The sequence below is a fragment of the Lampetra planeri genome, unplaced genomic scaffold (assembly GCF_965212315.1).
Source record: "Lampetra planeri unplaced genomic scaffold, kcLamPlan1.2.h2 scaffold_2126, whole genome shotgun sequence".
In the NCBI taxonomy this organism is placed as follows: Eukaryota; Metazoa; Chordata; class Hyperoartia; order Petromyzontiformes; family Petromyzontidae; genus Lampetra; species Lampetra planeri.
Window position 1 is genome coordinate 1 of NW_027614890.1, and position 19,369 is coordinate 19,369.

Here is a 19,369-nt window from a genome sequence, read left to right on the forward strand (position 1 = left end):
TGGCGGGGAAAAAAAAGAAATGTTATTTCCTTTCAAAATTGTATGTCTAGTTAATTGCTATCAAGTTGTTGACTGACCAGCTCCTCCTGGCACTGTGGTGGGAGCCACAAGGAGTAATACTGATGGAGGTGTATGATGGAGGGATGAGGAGAAGAGCAGGAGGACACCAGCTCTTTATCGTACTGCAGCAGACCCAGACAGAGGGGGAGAGGCTCCCTCTGACAGTGCAGAACATCTGAGAGCAACCGCACACAAGTACTCATGCACCACCCCTGGGTGAAGCATGACAGACGGACATCAACATCACAGCACACGTCTTTATTTCCTCCACCAATGAGGTTCTGTTTCTGCTGGCGTTTACCTGCTTGTCTGTCTGTTAGCAAAATAATTTAAAAAGTTATGAACAGATTTTAATGAAATGTAACAAGGTTGCCAATGATTTTTAATAACTTTTGACTATTAGTGACAAAGGCATGTGTTGATGATCAATGAATTTATTCGAGTAGGTAAAATGAATAGAGGATAATAATATTGGGTGGAAATGAGCTGTTTGGCGGAGGTCTGAGCTCTCCGAGTGCCTATGTCGTTAGAGATGTGTGGATGGATTGTTGACCAGAGGGGCCTATCAAATGAAGATGACAACACAAACCGGGGGGAATTTGGTGACACCAGCAAGAATAGAAACATAAAATAGAGCAATTAGAAATAAGTTACAGTAAAATTTACTTCACACATGTACTGTCCACGTATTGTATATTGGGATTTTCCAAATAATGATGAGCACTGGACATAACATTTTTAGAGGTTAGAACTAGGTCTCTTTGGCTCTTCACTTTGACAACCACAACATTTTTTAAACAAAAGAAAAACAGGAAAACGTCACTTGATATTTTGATTGTAATCTATTTCTTAGTCCATCTGGAGATTGATGTGTTTTACCTTTATCTGCTGGAAGTTTGTTTCGTGCCTCCAGAGCAGCAGGTACCGCCACACTGAAGGGGAAAGTCTGAATAATGAGGTCTTCACTCAAGGCCGGACCGAACTCCTCCATCCCACCGTCATTACCCTCCATGATGACATCCAGCATGTCTAGGACATCTGGAAGACATTGTCTGGTGAGGCAAAGACATGCAGACAGTCTTTTCTTCAAGTTATGGCCAAATGCTCACCATCGATGTGTGAGACAGGAATACTGGCAGCATCTCCCTCCTGGCTGCTCAGGTTTGTTTGGAGATAAGCTGCCTCCTGGACCAGGCTGGCAACCTTATCTGTGTATGTGTGGGAGCTACACACCAGCTTCACCAGCACCTAGAGTGACAGACTTTGCTATGAAATTCACTTTGTCAGACAACACCAAAAAGTGTTGGGATGTAGATGGCTATGGTCTCACTCTCTCCAAGAACTGGATGACGGTCTCCTGCTGGTTTGGATCGACACTGTCCAGCTGGTCGAGCCAGAGCTCAAGTTCCTTCCACGTGTATTCAAACACACCCACCGCTGTCCTTAAGCACCTGAAGAAGAATACACAACAGATTGGCACATTTTAACTAGAAAAGCACTCGGAGAGCTCAGACCTCCACGAATCGGATCATTTCTACCCAGTATTATCGTCCTCCATTCATTTTATCTATTCTATCATATTCATTTTTATCTACCTTCAACAGATTCCTGGATCCAGATGGTTCCAGAACACTACCGACATTTAATCATCTGGTCCTGGTCCATTATCAGCATTTACTTTATTTCATTAAAATCCGTTTGGAACTTTTTGAGTTATTTTGCTAACAAACAGAGAGATAAACACCCGGCAAAAACAGAGCCTCCTTGGCGGAGGTAATAAGCTCAGTGATACATGTACTTAATGAATCCAAAAGTGGCTTATTAGCTACCAGTATTGTTCTGTTGTTTTGTATTCAGGTGTATTCACACACAGTCCATACAAAAAAAAAAAAAAATCACACAGTTCAACCATGCGCCGCCAAAGTAAATGTAAAATCAGAGCTGCTCACTTTGAGAACCAGCATCCGTGTGGAGGCTTTCAGGTGGCTGCTGCTGCAGGTGACAAACATCTTGAGAAGCAGGTAAAGTACTGACTTCTCCCCAGAGGACGAGTCCGAGTCTCTAGCATCCTGCAGAATGATGTGACAACATCACAATGCTACAACATGAGACCAGTGAAGACACAGCAGTCACATCATCCTCATACACCCAGAGCAACCTGTCCTCCTGCTGAGTGAGCCAGGACAAAAGTTTGCAACATGCTGGTGTCTTCACCTGCAAGTGGAACCAGGAGAACTTGCTTGCTGGGAGATCTAATGCCAGCTGGAGAATCTGTTGCTGCAGAACCGGGGCGACTTCCTGCCTCAATCCTTTCTCCGACACAACCCCTGAAAGGGTGAAGCATCTTTTGTGAGCGGAAGAGCTCGCGTGCGTCAGAGCGACGACCAGAATGCAGCATGTTCCTGTTACCCTTTAGGAGCTTGCTGAAGTCAAACTTGCTCTGGCTGACTAGATGTGGCACCACTTTCTGGTAAAGACAAATGATCCGGAGAAGCAGCGCTTTGAGCACAATCACCTCCGCTGTGTCAGGAACTGCTCGACAAAAAATACACAGGTTATCACCCTGTTTTTATACAAAGCAAATGTGCAACTACTAATTTATTACCATTGCCATCAGTGTGTTCTCCACTTTCTCCATGTTTTGTCTTTTTTCCTTCACCCTCTGTCTTCTCCTTCTTGGTTAGCAGCTGCCACATTGAGACAATGCCCGTCATGTCCGGCAGAATCTAGTGCAGAGGAGAAAGAGGTGAGAGTGACTTCCTCTCAGATAGGAATCAATAAATACATCTCAATTTCTGCAGTGCTACAGGAGAACGATAAGACTCATGTGCTCACCTTGCTCAGCGTCTCCTTGTACTGCTGCACCAAGTCGCCCATCATCTCAGGAGTGTACCCATCCGAGCTGTGGCCCAGAAGGTACTCCATGTTCTTACTGGCTTTCTTCAAGAGGAAATTCAAGGTGGACAGTGTTGTGAGCTGCACTCCTGTATTGGCCATCTGTCAGACACAAAAGGAGACGTTAGCAGAGGTTGCAGCAGCTGCAGAAAAGAGTTTAAGGGCCCATCCACATGTACACAGCTGGCCAATCCCTGCCGCCCAATCAGGAGCCACACCGTATTTAACTCCTGCCAGCCTGTCAGTCTGGGGGACTGCCTGACAGTGACAGCTCACGCTGTAACTGAGAACATTGTTACGTACTCTAGTACTCCATCCATCCATCCATCCATCCATCCATCCAGATGAGGGACCGCCACCCTACTCTAGAACTATTTGTAAAAACTGTACCGGCAGAAACTTTGGAGTGCGGTCAGGCTTGTGAACTCAGAGTGAGAGTTAGACAGATTTTTCTTAATTTAGTCTTGTGTGAGCCTTATTTAGAAATATACTTGTCTGTTAGGAGACACTAGGAGTGCTGTTTTCTGTATTTTTGGTTTTTAGTTTGTTTAAGGAGTCAGCTTTTGTTTTCCTATTTTCCTGTTTTTTTTTAATGAAGATTGATCAGCTCAGTGATCTCCTTTTGTTATATTTGTTTTTTGCCCTTATACACTCACCTGCCCTCTTCCTTAGTTGGTTTATACATTTTATTAAACCTAGAATTCAAATTTCAGTTACAATAAATGGCTGACGCTTTTAATAAGTGGGTTTTGTGTTTTGTAATATTTCCTTTTCAATGTGAGATGGGATGTAACACCTCAGTAACTACAACACGATCAGCATCATTTTCCACTCACTTCTCAAGTCAAAATTCCCGTATCGGACAGTTGTATTTGCTCGGCTAACACAGAGTTGCTGCTCGAGGATCAGTTATTCAGTGTTTTCTTTGTTTACTTCAGGTGACAGCAACTCAAAGCCAGTGGATCTTGTTACTCCAAAAAGATGAGTATAATTGTTTTCGTTAAAAATCACATTTTGGACGGTTCTAATTGGCAGACCAGGAAGTGTTGACCAAGAACCGTCTCTTCTTCACCGTTACTGGTGAATTTCGCCCACCTCTTGGCCTGGAGTATGAACTACAGCCTGTCGATGGGTTTTTGTGGGCGTGTTTGTATTCAATTATCCTAATACGGAGTAAGGGAAAACTGAAGAAAACAAGATTGTTTGATTACGTGTGGACATGGCCTAAGATGGGTGTCTGTCACTTACATTGAGGCCCTGTGTGAAGAAGGTCTTGTTACACACAGGAGGAAGAGATATCACCATTATCATGGAAAGTAGGCGAGGAGAGGGGTGACCTCACTCGTCTGAAACACTGCAGAAATGTCTGGCCTGGGCCTCGTAGATCTGTTTAAAAAAATAACTGATCATTATTTCTGTTTCAGAATTTGATATTAGGAGTGACATGTCAATATATATATAAGCCGTCATTACCTTTTTTAGCAAGCTGACATTGTCCTGCCAGGCACTTTTGAGGCGAGGAGTGTACGAGTGCTGCGTTTCCTTGAAGTACCTGGACAGAACATCTGGGCTGGCTTTCAGCATGTTCACCACCAGCTCCGCCACCAGCTTGTCCTCCGTGGCCTGTTTCAGCCCCACAAGGAACTGAAGCAGGATGATGTTTCCCGGTCTGTACAAACGAGAAGCTCCAATCAGCGTGATGGGGATTTTTCTCAGGGGTGCTCGCTCGATGACTCACCTGCCAGCCTGTGCCAAAGCTGGCGTCGTGAAAGCTGATGCCGTGCTTCCGCGAGCAACACAGGTCAAGAAGGAAACTGTGAACAAGCTCCCTCACAACTGATATCCCAGCATGGCCAGAGTCCTCCGACATCTTTTTAGAAATAAATGCAATTAGACCACAGTAGCAAAGACGAGCGACATTTGCTTTTTTATCCCAACTTTGGCCAAAACAACTCACTGCTTTGTCATCTGCGGTTGCATCTATGATTCCATTCCATTTATATAATGATGCGATGTTGGTTAACACAGCTGGTGTGAAGAAACGCACCTTCTGTGTTTTACTAATGGCCTTGTTTAACACAACCTGCATAGAGACGAGTCAAACAAATACAACCACTTGTCCTTAAAACACATAGGACACAAGCACAGATGAGCAGAAACTTACTCTGCTCTTCAATGTGGACAGAATGAGATTAACGATGGACATCCTGTCCTCCTTCAGCCCTGTGCTCAGGATCTCAGGCAGAAGCTCTACCGCAAAAAAACAACATAGTGAACACAGAGTTCAAGGTAATTGTATTATCATGGGTATGTTTCTTACCTTTCACCTCTAATATCTGCCCAACAGTTGCATTGTCTCCAGACACCAAAAAGGACAGAAACAAATTGGATGAAAGCCATGCGGACATCAGGTTTTCCCTGCAAGGATTTTAAAATATCAACAAAGAAAAGACAATAATCAAAATAACAATCCGCCAATGTACTAAAAATATGAAAAAGAGTGACATCTCACCTTCTTATCCTTTCTCCTAGCAAGACCAGACAGAGCTTTATTAATGTAAATGTGACTGAAGACTTCTCTGGCAGCTTCAGGCCCCTGAGATACCAAGGCCGTTAGGAGACTGAGGCACTGACGGACGAATCTGTGCAGTACACAGATGTCAGGTACATTATCAATAATAAACTTTAGAAAGGACACATACATCATCACATGAAAAGTATTTGCAGGCCTGGAAGATGACGTTTTGGAGTTAAGATTTTCCTGATATCTATCAGGAGTCTAACTAACAAGCGTCACAGTTTTCCCAGAGCTCAAAGCTGCAGCCAGTAAATTAAAAGTGAGCTGTGCTGACACTAACCTGTGATTTTCAGAGTGGAAAGAACCCTGAAGAAGTTTCATGTTGCTGAAAGTGTTTTTTTCACGATTGTGTTGCCAACCGTACTGAAGTGGGACAAGTCGCATGGCCGTCCTCAGAAGGATCATCTCCAGACTCTGAAAGATCAGCAGCAGCTGGACACAACAGATGTCAGATTAGAACATTTACAGGTGTAACACAATTCTATGTAAACATGTAATAATAAAACAATAATTCAAGTTGCAACAAAAACTTAAAGGATGTTAAGAAGAAGAATCAAAAACTGGTCTGCATGTTACTGCGCTCACTAATCAGAATACAAATACATGTTTTAATGTGCCACATCATACTTGACTAGTTTATGAAAAGCAAAGCAATTTATTCATTTTAAGTGTATGAACCTATATCGATATTAATTACAAGGGAAAAACAAAAAACAAAGCTCCCAAATGGATATTCTACAAAATATTTTCTTTGATGACTCCTATAAAACATCTACAGAAATCAGTTTTATTTCAAAACAACTCACCTCACTCTCTGTTTGCTTCTCTCCCTCCAACAGTTTGAATATTTCAACACACTCCATGGAGATTTTAATGAAACCCTCCACCACGTCGTACAGCTCAGTTGACGGCAGTTTCTTGGCCGTCGATATGAAGGTCTCCAGTGCTGCAGAGAAATATAATACGTGACATGAACCGAGAGAAGAGGAATATTGCATCTGTGTACTGTATTTGTACACTCACCCTTCATGGCCGTGGTGGGCTCCTTCAGCATGGCTTTAAAAACTGTCCCATTGAACTCAGCAACTTTCTCCTTTTTAGCCGCCATGTTTGACTCCACCACGTCACCGCTTCGACGTTTTTTACTCATTTTTTATTAACAGAAAGTAGGAAAGCTGTAATGAATTCACTGGGCTATTTTTCAGTCATTCGAGGTAAAAGTGAGACTGTCAATGCAGTAATCCACGTTGTGGTGTAAACAGACGAATCTGTCCGGCGAGATTGGCCTCCGGGTGGAAACGTTATCTGAATATTTGTTCCGCTTCCACAGTCCCCTTCGTTTGTATGTAAATAGGAAGGATAGTTAAATAAGAACTTAAAATGAATTTTTTTTTCATTGTTAAGAATAGATTTTAATCCTTTTAGAAGCCAGTTGTTTAATAGTCCAGGAAAGTTTTTGTTAAACTCAAATGATAGAAAAAATAACAAGCTGGTACTACATGCAAATTATTTTCTAACGGAGCCCCCAAGGAGACAGAGGGTTCTCACAAAGTATTAATTATAATACTAATTGTCTTTTTGTTTCAAAACACAAAGCAAAACTGTAGAAATAGCTCATGCTTATAGTGCATTTTTTAAACAGGTCCTGTTTTAGCAATGCACCAAAACAGTTCTGGGAAAACAGACATTTTGCAAAGACCATGACATATTTGTGGTTTAGCGTTGTAGCCTATGTGTAGAATATTCAATGTAGGCATTCACACAAATAGTTTATTTCTATGTGTTGGATAAAAAAATTAAATTGTTACATAGATCAGAGACTGAATTTGCTTTAGTTTTCAATCAGGAAAACATTATTGTCTCAAAGTGTCATTCAAATACAATCCCACTAGGGGTCACTTTTGTTCGGTTTCAGCAGTTTGAGCGTAAAAACTCTGACCAAGACCTGGACTCACAGCAGATCACTGAAAAACAACATCAGTCAAATTCACTTTGCATAAGCATACAAGTAAGTATACACCGTTTGGTTGTATGCTTACTTTGGAAAATTTGAGAGGTCCCCATATTTAATTGATTACATTGAGTTATAATTATTCAAGATCTACTATGAATTTTGACATCTGGTTCCGCTATTGTCAGGGATGTTACTTGTGATTATATAGTGAACTGATTATAGCTCACAGTTGCAATAAAAAACAAAACAAAAAAAGAAACATCTGCCTGTGGTGTGGAAACCAACCCAAAACTATTTAAGGTCATTTCAGGATGAAAGCAAGTCAAGTAGAATCCATTACCCATCATAAATTCAGTCTATTTTTTAATCTACTAATCTTTTCTTTAATCTACTTTCATCTTTTAATCTAATTTTGTATGAAATGTGTTCTGAGATAAAACACTGCTGATGAATTCAAAAAGCTGTTTCATGTTTTCTTCTTAACATGTCTCCAGCATCATGGTGTTTCTGAAGGTGCACAACATGAGATTCTCAAAGTTCATGATCTCATGAGTTCCAGATCTGATGATACAATTTTGTGAAACTTGTAGTTGCTTGCTACTATTTTTTTAAAAAAACATTTTAACTATGAACACGTGGGTCTTTACCATGCATAAGTTTGAACCAGCTCTTTTATTACACTCTCAGACAGAGATGCATGGGTGGATGTCAGTGTGGGATCCCAACACCAGGACCAGTTTGGATGTCCACCCATGGCATGTGCATCCCAATTAGGGTGGGCTTTCCGGTCCCGCCTTCTTTAATCTGTAGCTACACCCTCTCAACATCGTTTGTGTTTGTGTAACCCTCAGAAAAGTGGAAGACACCAGCTGTGCTGCATCGGCACCTTTTTGCATTTGCAGGGGGGAAGCGTGACAGTGGCACAGCTATGTGAAGCTTTTTTTCCCCCATAAATCCGTTATTTATGTTGTGTCCTGGCACAAACATAACATGGCGTCCTGGCCCTGTGTCCTCAAATACCATCTCTGTGAAAAATATTGGTAACTGGTCACAGCTCTGTCAGGGATGGTCAGGCGTTTCATTGACATGCAGGAGCAGGATGTTCTTTATTTCAAAGGTTTCGCCACGTGTAAGTCAGGCAAAGCGATCATGTGAGCAGAAGGCAAATGTCTACCCTCTTTTTTTTTTTTAGAGTGGAAAAGAAAATTATGACATTGGTCTCCTCCATGCCACAACGTGCTAAAATCAGCAAAGCCACATTTTTGTAAATATGTTAACATAAGTTTGTATCACAAAGTTTCAGGAAATGTCCATCTTAACATAAAAGCAGATCTGCATTACACAATTTGCTCTTTGCTTTCAGTCCAACCATAAGTCATGCTATACTTATGTGTTTACTTCTATTACAATGCCAGTAGTGGGTGGCTGCCAAGGTTTTTTTTCCACAGCTGAAGCCACTTTACCACGCTTGTTTTCACCACAGCGAACCACAAGCCCTTCTGTGAGGTTGCTGTGCTTCCGTTGCGCCTGGCAGAGCCTCTCAGTCCCTCCTCATGATCACACTGCAGCCAAAAACCCGATGATGGATCAAAGATCACCCCACGCCTGACAAACACTTAGACACTTGGCCTATCGGAAACATCTGGGAGTGGTTGGTTTCAGCTGTTGGTGCGTGCCCACACCCCAACAACAATCAGGACTCCGGCCAGATGTGAGGACCATCTCACGTAAGGTACAGATGTCTGGGGACACCCACCCAAAAAGAGAAGTGGGATGCTTTCTGATGTCCCGTTAATGTTGGTCTGTTTTACGGCATCCAGACAGAGTTTGGCGCCTTGGCATATGCCCACAGCTTGTGGGTTGTCACATTTAAACAACGTGATTAAAAACATGCATAGGCTTATAGAAATTTTGCAAACAAGTTTTTTTTTCTTCTTCTAGATGCTAGCTACAAATTCCTCAGTGTGAAAAGCTGCAGTCATTTATTTTGCTATATATAATATACAAATACATGGAAGAGTTGGATCCTGTAGTGTTGAGGAAATAATTGAATTTGTCCATCCTGCTGAGGGTCGCGGTTTATGCTGGAACCAGCTGTCAATGGGCAAACAGCGGTGATGTCGGTGTCCAGACTGATGCATAAGAAGTCATATTGGACATGTAACGTAAATGATACGTAGACAGTAAGACACTTCCAGAGTGATCGCAGAGCTGACAGATAAATGCACTGACATGATGTTCATACCAGACCTGAGTTGTTCTGGAGAGGGTCTTCCGCTCCTGCAGACTCCCTGCGGTGATTAGAAAAACACTTTAGTGGATATAACACCCTGTTATTCTTCCCCTCTGCTGTCTCGACCTGTTCCCTCTCTCTGCACACCACTGAAACAACATCGTTGGCCCGGGGGCTGTCTGAGCACGACATCGGAAGCAAAGTCTCAGTGATGTATCCTCACTGTGACCCCCTTTGTCCTCCAATGAAAATGAATGAAAAGGTTTTGTTCTGTGCATCAAGGGGACTTTTCTGTTTACACTGGCTTTCACTGTCTGTGTATCTATGCCTCAGCTTCTCCTCATATATGTATGATGAGTTAGAGAGCTCTGGGTTGTCCCATGTTTGACGTACAAGCCTGGTGGTCGTCAAAGGTCACTTAATCCCCTCCCCAAAAGCCTCTAAATCCTAAGGCATGTTTACCTGTTCATAAGATGAGTGATCGTTAAATGCTTCCATCAATGACTAAGTGCTTTTTCCACACATAAGATGTAAGTAAGTAAGTTTTAAAGACAATGCAGGCAGGTGAAGGAGGAAAACTGGATTGGTGTTCTACCTGAAGGTGATGAGTTCTACCTGATAAATGTTGTAAAGTTTTAATTGTGACTTGCCAAAGGTGGAAGAGAAACTAATGAGTTCATTTCATACAGCAGAAAGAGATAAGCCGTAGTCACAGTTTCATTGTGAGTGTAACAACATTGTACTGGGTGGAGTTGTGAACAGGAGGAGCTGAAGATGTGTCTGGATGTGATGTGGAGCAGGAACATCTGGTTTGAATGAAACTGCAGGTGGAGGTTGGAGGTGGGTCAGATGGACATGACCCCGAGAGGCCAGCTGACGACACAGAGCTCTGTTAACATTTGACAGCAACGGGAAGAATTGTTCACAGAGGTGCTGTCAAAACCGGATGGGTTGAACACTGAGTGTGAATTCTGTCATGGAATTGAAAGGAAGTACAGGGAAAAAAAGAGGTAAAATCAAAATTTCTTGGAATGTGAGAAATCCAGGAGGGCAGAGGAGAAGGAAAATTTCAGATCTTGATGAACTGTCAGTTTTAGTGTTCTCGCCAGTCATTGAGAAAAGAAGCTGACTTCTGTCACTGGAATGAAAAAATGATCCTGTAAGTCATTAAACTGAGACACTTTATTCCCCTTACATCCCCTTACTACCTGAAAACAATGAGACACATTCCCATTGGTGCGGTTGCGGTTTATATATACAGTATATATCAAAGTAAGGTACTGGTGAGTTGACCAGAAATCAGGTTCAAATCCTCAGTGAAACGATTAAGTCTAAAACACTTGAAATATTAATAATGAGGGAAAAAATGCAATGTTTTGGTATCATTTTTTCCATCATTTAGATATTTGGAGATCCCATTACTTTGAGCTGTGAAATCCTTATTTTGAGACATATACTGTTTACACTGGTTATTTTGAGATACAAAAGCATTTTGCAGAGACACTAGGTGATTATCATGAGAAACAGCCTATCTACAGTGCCAGAACTGGATTACCGGCTTCTATAATAGACAGTTTCAATGTTTGCATGCAGCTGAATCGAAGGCATTGCTCCAAAAACTTTTTTTCTAACGTGTAAACTCCGATTCCTCGCTGATAGCGGGTCTATGACCTGACTGACATGCAGAAACCATGAGCTGTCTCCCATCCTGAGCTACTCCTACACCACTTTGATCATACAACTGCTTTATCTCTTATGACACACCAATTATTTGGCTTCAGGCGTTGGCTCAAGGCTCCTGAAAACCGTCAGAAAATAAAATGACTCCCCGGTTCAAAACCTCAGTGACTCATCAAAGGACCCAAGCAGGATGTGGTGCTTCACTATACGTGGGGGTTATGAAATTATTTCTTTCACCATTAGAATGATTATGTCGTGTATTTTCTGCAATTGGTGATGTGAAATCTTGTCTGTGTATTTTTAGTTTGGGGCTTGGCAAATGCTTTATAGGGTGCTACTGATTACAGTGTTTGTGCAAAGCAAAGCACATATGGTTTTGACAGTATCATAGCAGCTCTCTTCACGAACATCTGTGCATGACTAACACTGAAATACGACATGCTGATGTCGGGTGTTTGCACGGGCGATTTATACATTCGATTTATTTCCCATCACCTTCTACGCCATCACTCTTCTTCAGCATCCTGTCGAAGTCTGTAAATTTGGAATTCACTTGGTCTTGACAAGCATTTGTTTTATTTTCTCTCCCGTAATGGGCTTGTTTTACACAACTGTGTGTGTTTTCGCTCCAGCGATTTCAGCTCATAGATCACACCGAAGCAGCTGTCCAGACCTCCGAGATTGGACGTACATGGTCACAGCGGTTCGTTGCTTCTCTTTGATGTCACTGTGTTCCTCAGATTCTCCCAGTGTGAATATGAAATAAGATTCAGCAGCCGAGCCTGGATAAAATATAAATCTTTCTTTATTTTGAAGGTTCTGCCCTGTGGCCAAGCACAGCAGAGACACTGAAGCCTGTGGAGACACTTTATTTTATCAAACATGAATGATTCAGACCATCAAAGAAGGATGCAAGACATTGGTTTTCATTTAAATTCTTCTCTCTTTATTAATATTTGCATTTGGCTCAGTGACTTTGTACCACTTGCAGATGAAGCAAACTTTAAAACTTTTCCTTCGATGCTTTGGATAGAATAAGGGTAACAATGAAATGCCACACATAAAAATACAACCCAACTAATGCAACTTACATATTCATTAGTTTGGTGGCAAGGCAGTTGCTACCACAAATGTATCCCTAGGATTTTTTTTTCTTCACAAACACCTAAATATTTTCAAATATACAGTCATATTTTGATGATAAGTAACTTTTGTAAAAAGCAGATTTATTTAGTACTCATGAGTTTTAGATTTTCTGCAAATGAAAAGCTGTGAAAACACGTACATTTGAGAGAAATCTGATTTATTGAAAATGCATGACGGGTTTCATGCAGTAGGTGTATCGTACCGTGGAGACAGATGTTGAACATACCAGGCATTTTTTTTTTGTAAACCTTGAGGATAAGCAGCTCTCCAGACCCTCTGGGCTTCTGTTGGTTTCCATCATCACCTCTGGGAGCTGCTGAGAGACGGCCTTTACTTAATTGTCCAAAAAAAGATGAGCGTTTCCAGCGCACACTTCCTCAGACAAACGGCCAGATGCACTTGACCTGTTATCCCATATTCCTGTTGAGGTTCCCGCTCAAAGCGGAATGATAATGACAATAGCATTTCCCTCATATGGTGAGCCAGCTCTCGGATGCCAGGATATGTTGTATATATGTGTGTATATAGTATTTTTATATATTTGACTGTTTTACTGTAACTTGATGAATGCGACTAGTTTCCCCTTAAGACGCCAGCTCACTGTAAAAGAAAACAGTATACCTTATCAGGAATTAAAGTAAGTTTACTTGATTACAACCCCAAATGTTGATCTTACAATCAGTCGTTAAAGTGAACATAAAGATGGAACTAAGCTCACAGAAACGTTATTATTAAAGTTAACTAAACTGAGCATGTTGTCAGGTTTACTTGTCTTTCAAAGGTGAGTATTTAGTGCAGTTACTAGCATGGCTTTCCTGTTTTTAGTAAAGATGTGATGGTGAAGGTGGCAAAGTTGTGCAAACTGTGTTCCAGGATAGTTATATATATACTTATTTAAGAATAGTTTGTGTAATTTGACCAACAAGGCTCGCTGATTTTTGAATTACCATGACAGTCAGCCTGTAACCTGTGAATGAATATGATGTACCGGTAACCATGGTGATGATAATTTGAGTAACTGTCACTTGTGTACCCTTACTGACATTGGTAATTTCCCTGAAGGTGTTCCCTGTTCCTATACAAAACTCAGGTCAGGGAGAATCGCTGCAATTAGATCAATTATCTGAACCATCATCATCAATAGAACTTAAAAAAGAATGACCTGAGATTCTCTGTTAACAAGGACCACCAACTCTGTCATGGGAACGATGCCTTTCTGAACGATGGAAAATGTCTCAAACAGTTTAAAATTGAAGATGGCATACTACAGGACAAAAATGAGGAGCAGGAGCTGGTCCACTCTGAGCCCAACAAACACAAAGGTCGTGATGGTCACAGCAGTCCGAAGTATTCTCGGGTTATGGAAAAGTACATCTGCTCCAGACTACAAAAAATGGATTGAAACTAATACAGAAATTGTTTCACACGAGTAGATGCTGGCGAGAGTTAGTAATGACGGAGGGGAAAAGAGGGAGCCTGTCATGTTCATAGAGCTGGGGAAGGCGGTGAGTGCTCAGACTGTGCAAGTTGGATAAAGTCTTGGAGAAATGTACTGCCTTGCAAGGAAGATTGACAAGACAGCAGCAATTCAAGGCTGATCCCTTCCCCTTCTTCACTTCTTTGAAGAAAAAAGAAGAGAGGCTGTGAACTGCTTCAGGTGCTACGGCCCAGGTGCTCTTTCACCAAATGTTCCCAAGGGTCCCATTCCCATTCCATTCCATGGGACCCTTTCTTCACTGTGAGCGTGTAAGAACAACCTGATATAGCATGTACATGTTGGTACCATATGCCAGGGACCCACTGTAACCCCACCCAACGGAACTGTCTCAAAATGTAAAATAAAAATAAATAAAACAAGGGTTTCACAAGTGTGTGGATGATTAGCTGAAACCTTAGAGTAAACATACATGTAGTCATTCAGTAAGGTTTATTGAAATCTTAGAGTAAACTTAAAAATAATCTTTAGTACTTTTAGTTGAAGTAATCTGAGCGTATTAAAATTTACAGTGCTCTTGTGAGAAACCATTTTCCTGATGAAACATCACAAATTAAAATGATTGCAGGTCTGCTGAATGTTTTTTTTCCCCCACTAAAGTAAACGTAATTATTGGGAAAATATTGTTTGGAAAGAAAATGATTTTTTTAGACTTCATTTGAACAGCGACAGTACTCATTAATAACATTGCTGTGTCAGTGTTAGCTAATTTTCATCTGTAGTCGTGTGGACTTTAGGTTTTGATCTCACGCTCATGCTGAAATCCAAAAATATGTTTTTTGTTTGTCCATAAAGAACTGTTTACATATATAACCAACCAACCCTGTTTCCTTTTATGTAAATGTTTGTTCATGAGCAGGACCAGATGGATCACATGACCCTTGGCCAGTTGGCAGCCCCCCCAACACACACACACTCACACACACACACACAGCAAATCAACATTCTTTGCCCTTGTGTCCATTTCTGTGAACATGGCATAAAAACCCTGCTGACATCTTGAATCAGAAAATTTGTGCTTGGACCATAAGATCAGAGCTCAACCCTGTCGACCCGTCAGGAGCACCCGTGTGGAGCATCGTGAGATGGACACTTCACAAGTACTGAATGTTTGTCTGCGCCCCCACGTGGGTCTGATTCTACGATACATGTTTACATACTTTTTCATCTCTGGTTGTCTTTTGTCAGTGTGTTGATTCTGACTGACAAGGTCGGGAAACCCAGTGAAATACCAGGACTTCTGGTCCCACTGCTATAAATACAGGAGTATAATTCATTGGTGATAGGAGGGTGTGGGTCATTTATGTTTCCTGTGGAACCAAATGAAAGCTGCACATCTGCCAAAGAAAATCTTCATAGCAACTGAATCATGGCAAAAAAAAAAAAGTTTCCACGGTTAGATATTATTTCAGTTTATCCTGTCACTCCATCTGTGAATTTGTGAATTTCCCTATTGTGGGATAAATAATGGAATGACTTAAAAATAAACAAGTATCTGTTTGATGCGCTGAAAGAGATCCTTCTTTTTTTGTCATGCAGGCTGCTGACATGCAGACACGATGTCGTAAAAGGTTCAGTACGTCTACTTTGATGAAAAGACGAAGGAATGCGTCCAGGTCTTTGGATGAGATAGTGATTGTTCACATAAACGCCAAGGCCTGTCGCTATGGTGCTGGTGCAAATGGAGTCAACAGTTGCTAAACTTTCTCAAGTGTCAGCATTGTGAAACGTGCAGAGTGATGAGATTAAAAGGTTCTTTCTCTCTTTATTTTTTTTCAGTTCTCAAAGAAACATTTGCTTGAACAATTTAATTGTTGTGGCTATTGTTGGAATTCCAGGGCTGCTGCCTCAATGCCGTGCATTCCTTTCCTCTGCAGAATAATGCATTCCTGGAGAATAAAAGTGATCTCCATCAGAATTAGTTAGCCTCCTTACAATGTCTGAGGAATTTGATCCTGCGGGAGAACAGCGTGCAGGACTGCGTGATTGATAGTGTATTAATTAGGACGCATTCACCGTGAACAGCCCAAAGAGTTTGCTGTTGCAGAGGTGGGTGTCATTGTTATAAGATTGACTGCTGTTAACTGGGCGAGAAGCCAAGACCGAACTGGTACTTAACAGCAATGAAACGTGAAGAATATTAAATATGAGTAGATATTTCCTTTTTCTTTTTTCTTTTTCGCAGCAAAGTATTTGGTATTTGATAGTCGTGGAATACATTTTTTTTAATCGCTCTAATTGGAAGACGCAAGCGAGTGAAATACTTTTGCTGACATGGTGAATTATTCTCGTCTCGTCAGCTCCGTGACTTTTGAGGAAAGCACTTTGCCAGAGGAGAAACAAGAAAATTTTACCTCTTCCTACAGGTCGATATATTTTCAGCCCTCGATAGACTGTTTACAATCCAATGAGCTTTGTCTGCCTGGACTAATAATGCAAGAGAAACATTTCATTTATCATTTAAATTAGATCACCGGATCAAGATTCAGTTTAATCACTTACTTTCGTCACAGCTGGACATTTATCCAGCACTGTTTTATTCTGTGTACTAATCTACATGAGCCACGCAGAGGTCGGACTGGTTAAATTCTACAAACATGCATTGAAATACCCGTTTTACAGCGGCAGTAAACGTTTTCCACCTTTATTGCTCAGTAGTGGGACAGAACGACTAGATGGAAGGAGCAAAGAATAGCAGCCGACAGGCAGAGACATTTTTAAAAGCAGAGCTGGATGGATCTTTTCCAGCTGTTTGGCTTTTGGATTTATGTAGCTGCAGTTTCAAACATTCACACCTGAGGTCAGGTCCTTGGTCCTCCCGTTCTTGCTGTCCGGATAGCATCTAAAAACAATTGTAGTGATGAAAAGTGAGTGATTGATAATGTATATTTATATATAGAGTATATAATTTATGTGTGTCCATCACTATCGTGGTGTTTAGCTTCAGACTTGGACAGAGTCCCCTGGCCCTTGATTTCCGGTCCCATTCTAGAGTAACACAAAGGATTCTGATATGTTCTTTCCTTACAAAAATGATTTATAGTTGCAATTTCTGGAGTCAGGAAGCAGTAGTAACATTAAGCAGAAATCTGCACAAGAGCTTTTACATCATGATTAACCAGAAGATGACAAAGGGCCAGTGCTGCCACCATTTTTTAACCAAATGAAAACCACCTGTTGTACTTTGGAGAGGACAGAGGGTCCACACAGGTACACATGATTCTACTGAAATGACTGTTTACTAAATATTGTAATGTGTAAGCGTGTAAAATGTCTCCTGCTCCTGCCTGTACCATTTAAATATTACATTTAACAAACCAAAAGCTCAGCTCAGATTTCCTCAAATGCACAGCGGTCTGCAGGAAATGGTCCGCTTGTGTTTCTGGTTAATGTTTTGCCTCAATAAAAGTGCATATTAGAACCCCACGGAAGCACATGCCCATCCCCAGAATACTACTGTGGTTTCTCCTTCAAAAACTCAAAGCTCGTCCACTTTACAACCTGAGTTAACTGAAGCCATAAATATGTACTTTCCACTGTGTTTCAATCCAGTAGAGCAACAATCAGCATTATTTTGACCTCTGGTCTACAGAACATTTAAATGTGGGGCACACAAACTGAAGGCAGTCTGCAGTGAAATACTGAGTCAAGCTGATGCTCTTTTGGTTTATAGGTAATAAAATGTTTAATTTTGTACAATAATCAAGTCTGTTAGAACTGTTTGGAGCCAATCAATGACTATAATTAATGGCTATAGAAGAGGAAGAGCTCTTTCCCAATATTAGCTTCACATTTGCAAAGCAACCTCCCATAGTGCTGATATTCCACAATTTTGATGTAGATCGTGGAATAGAAGGGAAGCAAGACATTAGACATTATTGTAAACAGAACAATTAATTCATTTGACTGGCCTGAAACTATATTCTGGCTTTATACACATTTTACAGATATACTTCCATGAAAATGAAACTAAATCAGACGTTGTCTTTTCTTTGCAAAAGCCTTTTTAAGCCTTTCTTTCTTGTAATTTCTAAAGTGCAAATTTGGAACCTGATATGGTCAACTGCTTTAAAGGAGTATCATTAGTAGTAAGTAGTATTTACTATGTCATAACACTTCAAATTACATGGTCAAGAGCAGCTGACTCCCAGTCAGGTTCCCAGTGTATTAATATTACTTGCGGCTGCTCAGAAATTATGGACTTCGATGTTTGTGGTGAAAAGCTGACTTCATTATGTTTTTCAGAGAACATTCATCACATAATCATTTTACTACATTGTGTGGACGTACCTTTGTTAGGGTTGAGAAGAATTCCTCCGGCTGAACCGTCAAACACTTATTGAATCTTGATTCAACTTGAGCTGTTTATTGTTTCTTCGTCTTTCTCTCGGCACAGCGAAAGCGGCGAACTCTGCGGGTTCCTTTCCATTCCATGGTCAAATGTCACTGAAATAGCCATCAGAGAAAAACTACGAAGACCACAACCTTGTGATGTGGACAACGTCTAACCTCAAAGTAGAACTGCAGATTCAAACACATTACAGCACCTTGTTTTTCATATTTTAATCTAGCTTTCAGTGTCTCATACATCTTAGAACACGTTTGCTTTGGCCTTGTGCATCAGAAAAACGACACAAAGTGAAATGAGCTCGAAAGATGTTTAACTTGTCACCATAACAAACATCACGTCAGCAGTTAGCTATTATATTTTCCATTTATTAGAAACACTATGAATCATTTAGCAGTGGAACTTTTTGTCTGATAAATGCTGTTTACAGGATATTTAACCATCCATTATCATGTCTGCAAGCAGAGTTAATGGCTTAAGTTTAAAAGGCAACTTTGCCACAGATAAAAAAGATGGACATTTGCAATAAGAATGCATCGTGATAAGACAAAGATTTATGACTTTATTATTAAAACACACAAAGCTTTGACTCCCTGTGTGGTCACTGTGTGAATGTGTGTTTTATTAACAAAGCCATAATCATTTATACCTCATTTATTCATCTGATGTAATGTCATCTGCTAACTTTATAATCTGTGCAACATTCCATTTCACTCCACAATATGTTCTTTCATGTGCATGTGAGTCAGTGGATGGGGAGAGTCGTGTCACATTACCTCCAATCTCGGATTTCAAAAGCAGGAAGGAGATTTCATACAGGTTCCACTATAACTGGAACGTAATTCAGAGCACGAAAAGCAATGTGGGGGCACTATTTCATTCGGTTCTGGAAATACAGAGCTTCAATGCACAACCAGCCGAACAGTGTCGAGTACGGGGGTCCGGTCAATGAAGCAGGTTCAGTGAAAACCCTGAGTTTG

The 19,369-nt window shown here is 41.0% G+C and overlaps 1 protein-coding gene across 1 annotated transcript; it reads right to left on the bottom strand.

The window, feature by feature from the left end:
* Nucleotides 1–77: 77 nt before the first annotated feature.
* Nucleotides 78–6,683, bottom strand: LOC144740413 (nucleolar pre-ribosomal-associated protein 1-like; the record flags this gene model as incomplete). Its single annotated transcript, XM_078623265.1, is given in 24 exon segments — nucleotides 78–272; nucleotides 734–740; nucleotides 927–1,098; nucleotides 1,170–1,308; nucleotides 1,391–1,492; nucleotides 1,494–1,511; nucleotides 2,010–2,129; nucleotides 2,275–2,387; nucleotides 2,470–2,595; nucleotides 2,666–2,786; nucleotides 2,896–3,057; nucleotides 4,204–4,341; nucleotides 4,429–4,640; nucleotides 4,702–4,825; nucleotides 4,913–5,038; nucleotides 5,120–5,205; nucleotides 5,276–5,333; nucleotides 5,335–5,373; nucleotides 5,468–5,597; nucleotides 5,814–5,856; nucleotides 5,859–5,916; nucleotides 5,918–5,965; nucleotides 6,340–6,479; nucleotides 6,557–6,683. Coding segments are annotated over 24 exon segments (2,604 nt in total), but the record flags the coding sequence as incomplete, so codon positions are not given.
* Nucleotides 6,684–19,369: the final 12,686 nt, after the last annotated feature.